General features: G+C 37.3%; 2 protein-coding genes across 3 annotated transcripts in view; both read left to right on the forward strand.

The window, feature by feature from the left end:
- The window catches only part of LOC143039377 (transcription elongation factor 1 homolog), a 47,729-nt gene that overhangs the window by 15,556 nt on the left and 16,735 nt on the right, over positions 1–15,438 (forward strand). The gene's annotated exons all lie outside the window — the stretch shown is intronic.
- On the forward strand, positions 4,667–5,074 carry LOC143039243 (uncharacterized). The gene has a single exon (XM_076209111.1). It carries the CDS (start codon positions 4,667–4,669, stop codon positions 5,072–5,074), a length of 408 nt encoding a protein of 135 aa, XP_076065226.1.

Consider the following 15,438-nt stretch of genomic DNA (forward strand, 5'->3'; position numbering starts at 1 on the left):
AATATTGATGATGAGTAGAAATTAAGTTTTATAATTTTTAAATTTTCTATGTTTTAAATGCAACTACTGTAATATATTTTTTTATGGATAAATAAACGTTTTATGTACTGTAATCCAAAATTGTTATTTTCAGTCTTAAAAATTACTGAAAAGTTAGCGAAAGAAAAAGGTTGCTATGAACGCAACCAGTGCTCGATGTTTACATTTTTTTCAGCTGTGTTAAATGTGTTTACATATAGTTAAAAGTACTGTAATTTCATTAATATAGAATTATTCCTCGAATTTATTAACAATTGCCATTTACTATAAAGATATGCCAATAATATATAAGGTAAATATGGTTTAATTAACTTTATTACCAGTTCTTATCATAATGTCAATCATTTCCTGTTTATCGGTGGTTATCGGCAGGCTAGCCTACCAAGTCATCTCACGTAGAATTCAAGGTCTGATTTTTATAATGGTAGTATAAGACGACCCCCAATTTTAAGGGGTGAATTTTTGGATTTTAGGGTCGTCTTATACGTGGAAATATACGGTAGTTATAGCAACTGTTTTATTAATTTCTGCCAAGAAAAATGCATATTACATTGATGTATTATAATTTACAAAATTATTAATTTTCTATTACTATATTGCATAGGTGTGCACTTCTAAAAATTTATCAAAACTTTCACAAGAATACATATCTGGTTATAAAAGTCACAGATGCAGTTCTTATCTATATCATTAGATAATTCTTATCATACTTATTTTTTTTAACCACATGAATAAGTACTGTAGATTGATATTTATGTCTGTAGCAATTCTTTAGAAATTATGTATTTATATATTTTGGGGGATGGGGTCCCTGCAGAGCAGAGTAGCTCACCCGCATGTCAAAGAAAATTTAAGGAGTGGGTGAAGTTGCTTGGGATATGAGGCAAATTCCTCATTTGATATTTGGCCAGATATTCATTGAACAACACCCACAGAGGAAACACTTGTCCATGCTTTCTTCACCCAGGTGGCACAGCTCTATCCCCCACTGGGTGACCAGTTTTGTTAGCCATGTGCAGTACCTCCACTTAATGTTTCAAATGATGAGGAAGCTGGCTTATGAATAGGAAGAGATGGGACAAGTATTTTTTTTTTTTTTTCTGGGAAAATTCTCTATAATTACTAGGTTAGGTTAAGTGTGGTTGTGTTATTCTCCACTGCATCCCCCACCAAAAGAAACTCTTGTATGTTTAAAAATCATTACTGACATCACTTAATTAACCCATGCAGAGCCAGTCCAATGTTTCAGATATATGCTGGCATTGGCCAATTTTTTTTTTTTTATTTATTTATTTATTTATTTATTTTATTTTGCATAATTTGTCTTAGATCACATAAAATGAAGGTATAGCATGAAAAAAGTACACACAGTTGAATATGTCTTGCATCCGTAACCACTGTCAGCATGAGATCAGGGAGACATGCCTACGCTAAATGAGTTAACAGGGTAAGGGGGTAAATTAACATATTCTTTCCCTCTCATTCATGTTTTCCATATATTTTATGAAAGATACAGGACATACTCATACATGTATATATGAAAGATATAGGACATACTCATAATTATTATACATGTATATATCATCTTATGCATGTGTATATACCTTGTGAATGTCGTGTAAAAAAAAAAAAAAAAAAAAAAAAAAAAAAAAAGATAGTTGATGAGAGGAACATTAAAACTACCAGAATTTTACCCAGAACATGAAAACAAAGTGTTGCCAGTCCTTCCCCCAGCACTATGCAGTGTTACAATGTTTGAAAAGGTGTGGAGGTGAGCTCAAATCAACCCATGATAGCAAAAATACATATTGTACAGCAGGGAAGTAGTGCCATCACTCACAAATTGCACTTAATTCTTAGCAAGATTTAGATAGCAAATGATAAATTAAAAACCTTAACACAAAAGTAAAGTGGAAGGATTGTGTGAAGCCAGGTAAATAGGAATATAGACTAGGCCTATAGATACAGCAAAATGGCACCTGCCATTGGCACTTGTATGTGCCCCACATATAAAAAGAGGGTTGTGTGCTGTGCCAACACATTTGTGCCCTTGTTCAAACCCCTCATATCTTGTAAGTTCACTCTGTACATATTTAGTATTATATAAGTAAAGTAGTTATATTTTGCATTTCACCCTTATTTCATATTCATATTCATAGCCAAGTCTGAGGTCAAGCGGAACAACAAGAGATTCTGGAACTATGTGAACAGTCGTAGGAAGACCAAGACAGGAGTTGCAGATCTGGTGACTGAGGAAGGAGGGTTTACAACAGATAGCAAACAAAAGACAGGGGTACTGAACAAATAATATTCGAGTGTTTTGATGCAGGAGGATCAATCATCAATACCTAACAGAGCAGAAGCACATAGAGCATAGCTTCCACATTAACATCAACCAGGATCATGTGAAAAAGAAACTTGAGCTGTTGAAAACAGTTAAATTGCCAGGACCAGATCATATACATCAGCAGGTGCTACAGGAAATTGCAGATGTCTTCACACTCCCACTCACATTGCTATACATCAGGAGTTTGGAATCGGGAGAAGTCCCACAACAATTGAAAATAGCTACAGTCATCCCGATATTTAAGAAGGATAACAAGTCATTGCCAGCCAACTACAGATCTGAATTACTGACTTTCATCAGTCAAGGTCATGGAAAAGATAATCTTGGAGGACATATTGGAGTATCTCAGATCCAACAATCTGTTGTATGACCAGCAGCATGGAATCATAGGAGGGAAGTTGACAGTCATCAATCTATTGGAGGTTCTTGACATATGGACAGAAGCACTGAGTCATAACCTGCCTGTTGATGTCCCATTCCTGGACAATGGTAAAGCATTTGATACCGTACCACACGAGCGACTGCTTTTCCAGATTCAGTCCCTTGGGATTAAGGACAATGTGTTGAGCTGGATGAGGAGCTTCCTCATAGGTATTTACCTAGTTGTATTTACCTAATTGTATTTTATGGGACTAGAGCTATGCTTGTTTTGACCTGTTTTTGTATCTCTCCACATCTAGTTTGCTTTTGAATTCATGTATAGTTCTGGCATTAACTGTTTCACTGTTCAATTTGTTCCAGACGTCAATCACTCTGTGTGGGAAACTGTTCTTTTTCAGATCTCTTCTGTAGCTGTCTTTCTTTAGTTTCTTTGTGTGTCCTCTTGTTTCTCTTTGGTCCCATTTTAATAGATCATCTCTATCAAGAACTTCCATTCCTTTCATAATTCTGAAAATGGTCAACAAATTGCCTCTCTCCCTTCTCTGCTCTAAAGTTGTTAGTTGTAATTTCTCCAATCTTTGTTCGTATGTCAAATTTGATAGTGTAGGTGCCATCTTAGTTGCCGCTCTTTGGATTCTAATTTCTTTGTGTTTTTCTTTGTGCTAGGTGCCCACATTGATGTAACATATTCTAGTTTCAGTCTTACCAATGTAACAATTTCTTAACCATCTCTTCATCCATGTAGTCGAATGCCACCTTCATTGATCTTAACAAATTGTAGGTCTCTCCATTTATCTTGTTTACATGTTTGTCAGGTGTCAAGTCACTTGAGATGATTATTCCTAGGTCCCTCTCTGAGTTAACTTTCTTTACTTCTTTGTCTCCAATCATATATTTTCCTGAAACTCTATTTTTGCCTTTTCTGAACTCCATTATGCTACATTTCTTGATGTTGAAATTCATTTCGTATTTCTGACTCCATTCCCATACTTTATGTAGGTCATCTTGTAACGATCTGCAATCTTCTTCTGTTTTCACTCTCTTGAGCAATTTAGCATCGTCAGCAAAGAAATTCATGTAACAATTCACTCCTTTGTCCATATCATTTATGTATATGGCAAACATTAAGGGAGCCAAAACAGAGCCCTGAGTGATGCCACTTTTGACTTTTTCCCATTTTGAGTTTTTATCTCTTAAGTACCACTCTCATCTTTCTTCCATTTAGAAAGTCCTTCATCCATTCCAACAGCCTGCCTTGAATTCCTCCTATTTTTTCAATTTTGTTGATTAATTTTCTGTGTGGTACCTTGTCAAAAGCCTTTTGCAGATCCAGGAAGGCGCAGTCCGCCCAACCATCTCTTGTATTATTTCAATCAGTCTCGAGTAAAAGCATATAAGGTTTGTGGTGCACGATCTTCCACTTCTAAAACCAAATTGTTTGGGGTTTATTATATTGTTTTCTTCCAAATGTTTGATCCATCTGCTTCTGATGATCTTTTTGCATATTTTAGCTATTGTACTAGTGAGGGACACCTGTCTAAAGTGTGTAGGATCTTCCCTGTTTCCTCCTTTATGTAGGAGGCAATGAGTGATGGTGGTGGGGGAGTACTCAGAATTGAACAAATAATATTCAAGTGTCCCGCAAGGATTGGTTCTGGGCCCCTTCCAGTTCTCCATTTTCATATGTGATATCCCACAACTCCTCAACAAACTGATCTTGATGTTTACAGATGACATTAAGCTCTTTGAGGTCATACAGGAACTGGATATGCAGAATGAGGATCTGCAGGGGGACCTTGATCAGATGCAGGACTGGCATTTAGGATGCAGATGCTATTCCACCCAAAGAAATACAAGGGGATGCACCTTGGCAACAACAACCCCACACACAGATACACTATGACAATGCTGGATGGTGCACAGCATATGCTGGAGGAAGTTGATGAGGAGAAAGACCTTGGAATAATTATTGACTGCAAGTTGTCTTTCTCCAGTCATGTGCATGCCCAGGTCAATAAGGCAAATAAGGTCCTAGGAGCAATAAGACATACCTTTGCTTCCCTGGACAAGGAAACCTTCTGCCTGCTCTTTAAGAGTCTGGTGAGGCCACACCTGGAATATGCTTCAGTGGTGTGGAGCCCAAAACTGAAGAAAGACAGAGATGTTCTGGAGCAGGTCCAGAGGAGGGCAACCAGAATGGTGCAAGGACTATCACATATGTCTTACCCTGAAAGACTGGAAACCCTAAAGCTGCTGACATTGAAGCATTGTCAACAGAGGGCTGACATCATACATTCAAGATCCTGAACCACCAAGATATAGTCTAGTCTTTACCTTGTATTTACCTAGTTGTATTTTACAGGGGAGCTATGGTTATGGTTACCCATTTTTGTATCTCACAAGATCAAGTTTGTTCTTAAACTCTTGTATTGTGTTTGCACACACTATTTTTTCATCCAATTTATTCCAGATATCTGTCTGTGTGTGAAGCTGTTCTTTTTCAGGTCTCTTCTGTAGCTGTCCTTTTTGAGTTTCATTGCATGTCCTCTTGTTTTTCCTCTGTCCCACTTTAATAAGTCCTCTCTATCAAGGCATTCTTTTCCTTTCATAATTCTGTAGATGGTTAGTAGGTCCACTCATTCTCTTCTTTGTTCCAGGGTCGGCAATTCTAGTTCAGCCAGTCTTTGTTCAAATGTTAAGTTTGAAAGTGTTGGGGCCATCTTTGTCATTGCTCTTTGTATTCTTTCTAATTTTCTTATATTCTTTTTTTTGTACTGGGTGACCATATCAGTGCTGCATATTCCAGTTTTGGCCTTATCAGGTTTTGTAATACAGTCTTCCCTCGTTATTCGCAGGGCATACATTCTCAAAACCAGGGCTGTGGAGTCGGAGTCGGAAGCAATTACGGTGTCACTGGAGTCGGAGTCGTTAAAAATATACTGACTCTGACTCAGACTCAAGTTAAATTTACTCTTTGTAAGGCCTTTGTTTAGTCTGTAGAGTTATGTAGTGCACACTCCTTATAAGTACATTATATAAAAAAAAACATAATTTTATCAAATGTAATAAATCTCATTGTCTTATCTTCATGGTCATTCCACTAAACCCCCAAAACGTCCTAGTGCAACGCTGGCTTTCAAATTTATACATAGAATGATAAACATCCAAAGTATTACTTGAATAAATTAAACACCTCAATATTACACCTTCTGTTGACACACAGTCACGGGGGCTGTAATATTCCTGTGAAGTTCCATATGCATCATTTCCATTACTCCATCAGTTTGGTGGTTTCTCCCACTGCTGTGTTGCCAAACAGTAGGATAATTATGATTTTAACTGTAGACTAATGCAATAATACTATCTCTTCTCTCCTTTCCCCTTCTTTTTTTCCCTCTATACTTTTTAACAATGAATTATTGAAATAAGGATATTTAAAGTGGAAAAAAAAAATTCAGGTTTCAAACATATCAGCTGTATCTTGTTTTGTGCTCATATCGATAAGATCGGTTCCAGAACCAGAGTAATGTTCATCGCAATAATCGCATAGCAGTACCAGTATGTAGTTAAACCAAGAGGTACTTGTGTCAGTAATTTCAGTACATTAACCCCTTCCATACGGTGCCGCACACGTAGGCGTCATGGACTTAGATCTCGGTGGCAGCAACCAATGCCAGCCGTACGACGTGTCGTAATAATACTCGCATCATAAAATATAGTCACCGCTTATATCGATCGTTCTCTCTTCACCCGTGAATTTTGATAACCATAGAAAATGCGATTACAAAAGAATTAGAAAGAATGTCATTATGGAGGGGCGACTACAATAAATATAATCAAGACGCCGATATGGCAGCCTCGCGAATACACTCGCTCCCCATGACGCCTACGTGTGCGGCACCGTATGGAAGGGGTTAAGACAAAAGAAGGTATGAAAACATGAAGGATAATGATACCCAAAAAGTATGTATGATGCATATACCTTTCAGTATCATACATGTTCAGCTGTAACACTCGACCTTGTACTGTACTTGTATCGATAAGGTTTATTTTCTCTATATTTACTGTTTCCTTTCAAGAAATTTGCCTAAACTTCTTTTGTATAGTATTTTAATTTTTTTTTTTTTTTGTATTTGCAAAACTATATATGTAAAAAAAAACCTTCCATTATATATTTTTTTATTATTAGGTTTGTATATCCTTTATGAAGGTTATATTTCAACCTTTGTTATAAAGTACAGTATTTTTGTTTTTGAAATGTACTTATCACTTATTTGCAAAGATATATATTATGCCAAATGTCTTACATTATAGAATCTCTTTTTTACTGAATTTTCTTCAATATCCTTTGAAAATTTTTGTTTCTACTTCACTTATAAAGTATTAATGAAGAGGTCAAACATAGGAAAGCCACACTATAACATATATATTTATTCTTTGATATAATGATATAAGTCTTTTCAAGATTGGAGCGTATGTGTGTTGTATAGGCTTTATAAAATATGTAGGCCATAATCAGTTAATTACATGAAGAGGAGTTGGAGTCAGAGTCGGTGGTGCCAAAAATAGAGGAGTCGGAGTTGGAGTCAGAGTCGGAGGTTTTGTGTTCCGATTCTACAGCCCTGCTCAAAACCCCCATGAATGGCTAAAACTGTGAAAACACTTTTTGAGAAAGCCATTGAAAATCTACGGAATATCACCGCCAAAACTCGCACTCTCGTGCTTCATTCTAGCCACACTTCTCTACTAACAGTTGAAACATGCTCTAAATGTCTTCCACTTATAATAAATTCACTTCTTGTATATCAACAGTTAACAAGTATAATTTAATAACACTTAATAAACTAAGAATAATACAATATGACCCATAATAGGGCCATTCACTCACCGACTTCATATCTTGTATTTCTTACCCTACTTCTTCATTGCTAAAATCCAACTTTTAATGCATGGCATAAAAGGAAATACTCCCAAGACAAATATCAACAACAAAACATTTATTAACCAATAAATAATTGCATCACTCCAGCTGACTACTTCACCACTGCTGTTGTTCTCGACTTCTCATCCTCTAGCTTCTCTGTGCATGGCTGTGTAGGAATGTGTAGGCCACTTCTGGCTGGCGGCTGCTTCTCCATTCACACACCCGTAGACAACTCTGCAAAATCTGTACAACATTCTTAGTACATACATATACCAAAGGCTTTTCCCCCCTTACACATGGGGTAGCCAAAAAGAAAAAGGCATAGAAATCACTCCCACCCATGTCATTTCCCATATATTCCACTCCCCTCCACCCTCCTCCCTCCCTCCTATCTTGGCACCTCCTGGATGATGGGTCATCCCTGCATCCTGTCCACTGTCCTGGGTCAGGAGCAGTGTTGCAAGACACAGCACATCCACAGCAAGGCCGCTTCACTAATTTGGTGACCCCCCCTCTCCGTCCCCTCGTGCAAAAAGGGAGAAGACGGGGAGACATCCCTTCGGGCTGCAACAAATTTTTCTCATACATACTTCCTCACCCCCCATCCCCCACCCACTCCCCCTCATGCATCACAGCCTCATCTATATACAACCCTTCTCCATTCACCCCAATCTTCTGTCCTCTCCTGTCCTTCCTCTACAGACATTCCTCTCTTTTGTAAAGCCCCTTTCACCCCATCCATCCCTCTCATCCTAGGACACCCCCTCATATTCACTCCTTCCACCTCCGTCTTCCACACTTCTTTTACTAATCTTTCTTCACTCATTCTTTCCGTGTGTCCAAACCATCCTAATACTCTTTCATCAACCCTATCTCCCAGCTCCCTTTCCACCCCTGTTCTCTTCCTCACCTCCTCATTTGTCACTCTATCCAGCCTAGTAACCCCTATCATACTTCTCAGACACCTCATCTCAAACACATTCAAACTGCTTCTCTCTACCTCTCTCATGTTCCATGTTTCTGCCCCATATATTGCTGTTGGCACAATCACTCCTTCATATAACATTCTTAGTAAAAGCATTTAGAAGTTTTAAATAAATTCTTACTTGTACAATGAATATTTAAATGTTTAATTAAACATACCTTGTAACAAACTTAATGAAAATAGCATGAATAAGGAAAATCAATAACACCATAAAGGAATGACTACATACCTTTTACCACTCTTCTAAGTCATTATCAATTGAAGATGTCCTCAAGATGTCTGCTGCTGCTTCTGATGATGCTGAGGATCCAAACATTGAAGGTTGTGGCACTGGCTCAGCAGGCTGTACTGCAGGCTCCTTCTTTAAGAACATGGTGATGGGGAGCTGTGAATGTTCTCTTTTTGTCTCCTTCAGAATCTCCATATAAGGAGATATACCATCTTCAAATTTGTTTTTGGCAATGATTGATCTCTCTAGAGGGATCATATTGGGAAATCAGCAATTCAAGATGTTTCCAGGCTCTCTGAATTTCTTCCAATTTCTCCAAAGTCCATGCTTGTGGTAATGAAGTTTCCTCTTCTGCCGGATCCTCTTCCACTTCCACTTCATTCAACAAATCTTCTATCTCTTCATTAGTCAATTCTTCTCCTCTTTCTCCCAGTAACTCTTTGCGAATTTCTTCTTCCCACATGTCTTCAAAACCTTCTCCCCTGACACGTCTTGCCATGAATTTAATCTTAAAGATGTCTGCTTCCGCACTTGGAAATCTAGCAAAATCATTGACAGCTGAAGGCCAAAGCTTCCTCCATGATGAATTCACACATCTTTCACTCAGTTCGTTGAGGCTTTCCTTTATAATCTTTAAGCAATGTGCTAGGTTATAGCTCTCCCACCACAACTGGAGATCTTCGCCTTCATCTATGGCTTTTTTCCTTTAGGGTCATCACCTTCTTGCTTCTTTTTGCCACTTTTCCATTCTTGACTTCATTCTTCTTAGCAATGTGCTAGGTTATAGCTCTCCCACCACGACTGGAGATCTTCGCCTTCATCTATGGCTTTTTTCCTTTAGGGTCATCACCTTCTTGCTTCTCTTTGCCACTTTTCCATTCTTGACTTCATTCTTCTTAGATGATGAAGATGTACATCCAGGAGCCATGTGTAGGGGCTTCAGTGAGAGTAAAAAAAGAATGTGGGTGTGCAGGGAGAGAGAGCTATCAAGATATTAACCCGCGCAGTGCCGCAGCAAATCTACACCCATGCAGTGTCGGGGGTGAGTCATTGAGTGAGTCAAACGGCTTGGTTCCACTATCGGCCGCCAGAGGCCGGTAGTGTCACAGTCTCTGTCTTACACCAGTGCGCCGCAGCTGAGTCTCATCGACAGCGAGCAGCTGAGTCTCATCGGCAGCGAGCAGCTGATAACATCTCCTGATATTGTGAAATATATTGTAAATCTGGAGCCAAAGTGAAGAAATACAATCATATTCAACTACTAAAATATGCAGGCAATGAAATGGACTCAATATACGTGTAATAAAACCTTTGGTGAATTTAATATTTTTATTCTAAAGTATCATAAACACAATAGTCAGCAGTGACGCCTGGCCTGGCATGCGCAGTCAACAGTCAACTGCGGCCAACGATTGGTCGATAGGCACTGTGTCGATGCACTAGCGCTCTGAGTGATACAATTGAACATAGGTCTAGTTTTTTGCTATTTTCAGACAAGCTATTGCTGATATTGGGGAAAATTTGGTACTGATCAACAGGAAACTGATGAATGAACAGCTATAGAAAAAATATTTATTCTGCGATTATTCACCTTATAATTATTTACCTTGAAGAACACATGTGAACTGAGTGGCGGGTCATGCTGCCTGTGGCCCACGCGAGCAGGATGGGCTGCGGGATGCATTAGTGGCTTTCCAATGGGTCAAAATTTATTTTTTCTTTCATTTTTTTTATTCAATTGAAATCCATGAATAGTCAAAACTGCAGATAAAAAGACCTGCGAATAACGAGGGGTGACTATTTTTTTTTCTTCTATTTATGATTTCCTTATCCAGGTGTTTAGAAGCCACTTTTATTGATCTCAACAAATTGTATGTTTCTCCAACTATTTTATTTATATGATTATCTGGCAACATGTCTTTGGTGATGATTACTCCTAGATCCCTTTCAGAATTTACTTTCTTTACTTCTTTTCCATCAATTTTATACTGTCCTGATATCCTATTCTTGCTTTTCCCAAACTCTATTATACTGCATTTTTGATGTTGAATTCTACTTCCCATTTCTTGCTCCAATCTGAGACTTTGTTCAGATCACTCTGTAATGACTCAGTCTATTTTGGAGTTTATACACTTTAATAACTTTGCGTCATCCGCAAAGCAGTTCATGTAACGTTCAATACTTTCGTCCATGTCATTCACATATATAGCAAACATTATTGGAGCTAATACTGACCCCTGTGGGATGCCACTACTCATTTCTTCCCATTTTGAAAATTTGTCTCTGAGCACTACTCTCATTTTACTTCCTTGTAGGAAATCCTCCATCCAATTCAATAGTTTTCCATGTATGCCTCCTATTGTTTCTAGTTTATATAGCAATTTTCTGTGTGGTATCAAATGCCTTTTGTAAGTCCAGGAAGGCACAGTCTGCCCAGCCATCCCTTTCTTGCAATATATCTATCAATCTTGAATAGAAACAAATCAAATTAGTGATACATGATCTTCCCTGTCTGAATCCAAATTGCCTCGGGTTCAGTATATTGTTCTCCTCCAGATATTTTGTCCATCTATCTTTGATGATTCTCTCACAAATTTTAACTATTGTACCTGTTAGGGACACTGGTCTACAATTTGTTGGGTCTTCCTTATTTCCTCCCTTATATATTGGCACTATATTGGCATTTTTCCAGTCTCCTGGTAATTTTCCTTCTTTGAGTGAGCATTCAACTATTTTGTATATTTTTCCTGTTAGTTCATCTATACATTCCTTTAGTATCCAGTTTGCAACTCCATGTGTTTTGTTAATGTCAAGCTTTAATATTTGATTCCTTATTTCATTCTGAGTAATATTTAATTCCTTCATTGGAGGAAATCTTACTTCATTTCTTTGATCACAGTTTTGTAGATTTTCTTTTTCTTTGGTGAATACAGATTTGAAATGTTTGTTCAAAATATCTGCCATTTCCATATCTTCTGTGTATTCTCTGTTACTTTGATGTAATTTAAGTATTTCCTGTTTATTTTTCAGTTTGCTATTTACATATCTATAAAATAATTTGGGTTGATCTTTACATTTGTCTATTATGTCTTTTTCATAATTTATTTTTCCTCCCCTATGTATTTTTACATATTCATTTCTTAGTTTGGTGTATATTTTCCATTTCTCAGATTTGTTCTTTTTTCCACCTTTTCCAGGCTTTATCTATTTTGTCTTTTGCCTCACTGCACTTTTTATTGTACCAGGATTTTATGTATACCCTTTCCTGTTTTTGTCTAGGTACATGTGCACTCCTATATTATAGATTTCCTTCCAAATTGTCCATTTCTCTTCCACCTTTGTTTCTTCATTATTAGATTTTTCCCAATTTGCTTCTTGAAAATATTTGTTAAGTTTCCTAAAATCTGTTTTGTTATACATTAATCTTCCTTTTCTGTGTTTTTCATTTATTTCTATATTTGTTTCTTCATTAATTTTAGTTCTAGTAGTATGTGATCACTTTTTCCAATTGGTGTCTTGTATTCAAGTTTATCCACAATTTTTTGGTTCTGATGTGCATATCAAATCCAATCCTGAGTGTTCATTGTTATTTCTATATTTAGTATTTTCCTTGACCCATTGTGTCAATGTGTAATCAATGGTCATTTCCAGTAATATGTTTCCCCAGTGATCTTCTCCACCTTTCACAGTCATTTCTTCCCAACATATTTGTTTCAAGTTAAAATCACCCATAATTACCAGATTTCCTTTAGTGTTTCATTTAGTGTTTGTCTTGTGTCTTCCAGCATTTTGGAGTGTTCACTGGCATTCCATGCATGAGTTTTAGGCAGGACATAAATCACTGCATACTTTCAATTTTTCATATCTCTATCCTCAGCTGTTATCATAATGAACTCCACATTGTTCTCTCCTGTGATTTTTGTCGTATTTAGGCCTTTCTTGGTTAGCAACATGACTCCACCGCCCTGCATTGTTTCTCTGTTTCTGATCCAACAATTATATAATCCTTGGCCTATACTATTTGGTGGTAATGATCCTTTCAATTTTGTCTCCACAATCCTCATTATATCTGGTTTTTCTTGTTCCAGATAGTCATTCAATTCATCTATTCCTGATATCTATCCGTCTATGTTGGTATATGTTACTTTTAATTTTTTTTTCTTTTCTGCCTTTTCTTCTTGCTCCTGCATTTCCATCACTCTCCAAAAAAGAATCCTTTCATTCTCCATTCTTTATTCATTCTTTTCCTTAGCTTCCTCTATTAGTGTTTTTTAATTCTATTTTTCCTCATCACTCGGTTCCTTTTTTATCCATAAATTTTTGTAGTTATTACTTTTTGCTAGTTTTCCTGCATTTGTTAATATTTCTTCCACATTCCTCTGCGAATTTTGTTTTATTTTGATAAGTCTATTCTTCTCTTCAGAATATTTCCCCATTCTGTATATTTCCTCTATTTCCTTTTCAAATCCTTGTCCCTCCTATATTTCTTTTAGTATTTCTCTCACTATATTCTTCTCCTCTTTTTCCCCTGGAATCCGATTAGTCCATGTTTCTTTTTAATACCATAGATTCCAATACATTTTTTTTTTTTTTTTTTTTTTTTTTTGCCTATTGTGTCTCTTACCCAATCTCTTTTTTCCTTTATTACTTCTATCACAGTGTCCTTAGTACTTTCGTTCATTTGTTCTTTGACTATTAGTATTTTTTTTTGTCTTATTTGATTTTTAATTTCCATAATTTTTTTGTTCACCAACTTTGCCTGCCTGTATTAGTATCTTCTCATTAACTTCCCTCAACAAAGTTTCATTTTTGTTTCATAATTTTTCATCTTTTCATTATAATTTTTTACTATACCCAGTTTATTTTTCATTTTTTCCATTTCCCTTAATAGTGCATTTTCTTTTCTCAATTCACTCACTTCTTTGTATAAATGGTTATGTTCCCTTTTCCATTCAACAATTTCCCTTTTTGTCTCTAATATTTCTTGGCTTACTAGTATGTTTTTGAGGTCCATACCTCTTTCTGTTCTGAATCCATGGAATAATTTGTCTTCATATCTAGGACCATCAATATTGCACATTTTTTTCCTAACCACTCCCAAAGTGGTGTTTCGTAAGAAAGTCAAGCATAAGTACACATGGGAGAGGGTGGTGGATGGAAGGGTGGTAGATAGAGCATGGACTATGTAGTGCTAGATAGTATAGGAAGAGTTAAGGATGTACATGTGCTAAGGGGGGAGAGTGGGGGAATATCAGATCATTTTTTGGTAGAAGGTAAGTTGAGAGTGGAGGATAGATGGAGAAAGAGGAAAAGGACAAAAGGTAGGGGGGTGCTTAGAGTGAACTCTTTAAAGGAAAAGGAGGAGTACAAGAAGAAGCTGAGAGAGAAGTGGGAGGGAGTGAAGGATAGAGTAGAACTAGGAGTAGAGGTGGAATGGGGATGGTTCAAGGAGGGAGTCAAAAAGTGTGGAAAGATGGTGTGTGGAACAAGAAGGACAGGAGGAAATAGAAGGAAGGGTAGTGAATGGTGGGATGAAGGAACAAAGAATGTTGTAGAAGAGAAGAAGCAAGCTTTCACAGATTGGTTACAAAATAGGACGAGGGAGTCATGAGAGGTACAAAGAAAAGAAAAGAGAAGTAAAGCACAAGGTAAAGGAGGCAAAGAGGAGAGCAGATGTGAAATGGGGTAAGAGTATGATAGAAAATTTTGAAACTAATAAAAAGATGTTTTGGAAAGAAATTAAGGGAGGAAGAGGAGGCGAATCAAGTAGAGAAGAAAAGGAAAAAGGTGCAGATGGAGAGATGATAATAGAAGAGAAGGCAGTAAGGGGAAGATGGGCAGAGTATTTTAGGGAGTTGCTAAATGTGAAGGAGGATAGGGAGGGAAAGATAGTTGCAGTGGGAAGTGCTAAGAAAATGAGAGTGATAAGTGAGGAAAATGGAGGAGAAATAAGGAAGGATGAAGTGAAGGCAGTTGTTAAGATGATGAAAGCAGGTAAGGCACCTGGTCTGGAAGGATGCCATGCAGAATGTCTAAAAAAAAAGAGGTACAGTGATGGTGGACTGGCTGGTGAGGTTATTTAATGTTTGCTGGAGAGAGGGTAGAGTGCCGGAGGACTGGAGGAGTGCCTCTATAGTTTCTCTCTACAAAGGAAAAAGTGTGAATGTAGTAGTTTCAGAGGGATTAGCTTGTTAAGTGTAGTTGGGAAGGCTTATGGGAGAATCTTGATTGAGAGAATTAGGAGAGAAATAGAGGGAGTAATTGGTGAGGAACATTGTGGATTTAGGACAGGTAGAGGCTGCGTAGATCAGCTTTTTGTGGTTAGACAGATATGTGAGAAAGCTATAGGAAAAGGTAAGGATGTTTTTAGGGCTTTTATGGATTTGGAAAAGGCTTATGACAGGGTAGACTGGAAGGCACTGTGGGAGGTTTTGCAGATGTATGGGATAGGAGGAAAGCTTCTAGGAGTTGTCAAGAGTTTTTACGAGAGTAGTAGAGCATGCGTCAGGATTAGAAATGGAGGGAGTGAGTGG

Source organism: Oratosquilla oratoria, chromosome 26 (assembly GCF_046742065.1).
Source record: "Oratosquilla oratoria isolate Oo_2021 chromosome 26, ASM4674206v1, whole genome shotgun sequence".
NCBI lineage: Eukaryota > Metazoa > Arthropoda > Malacostraca > Stomatopoda > Squillidae > Oratosquilla > Oratosquilla oratoria.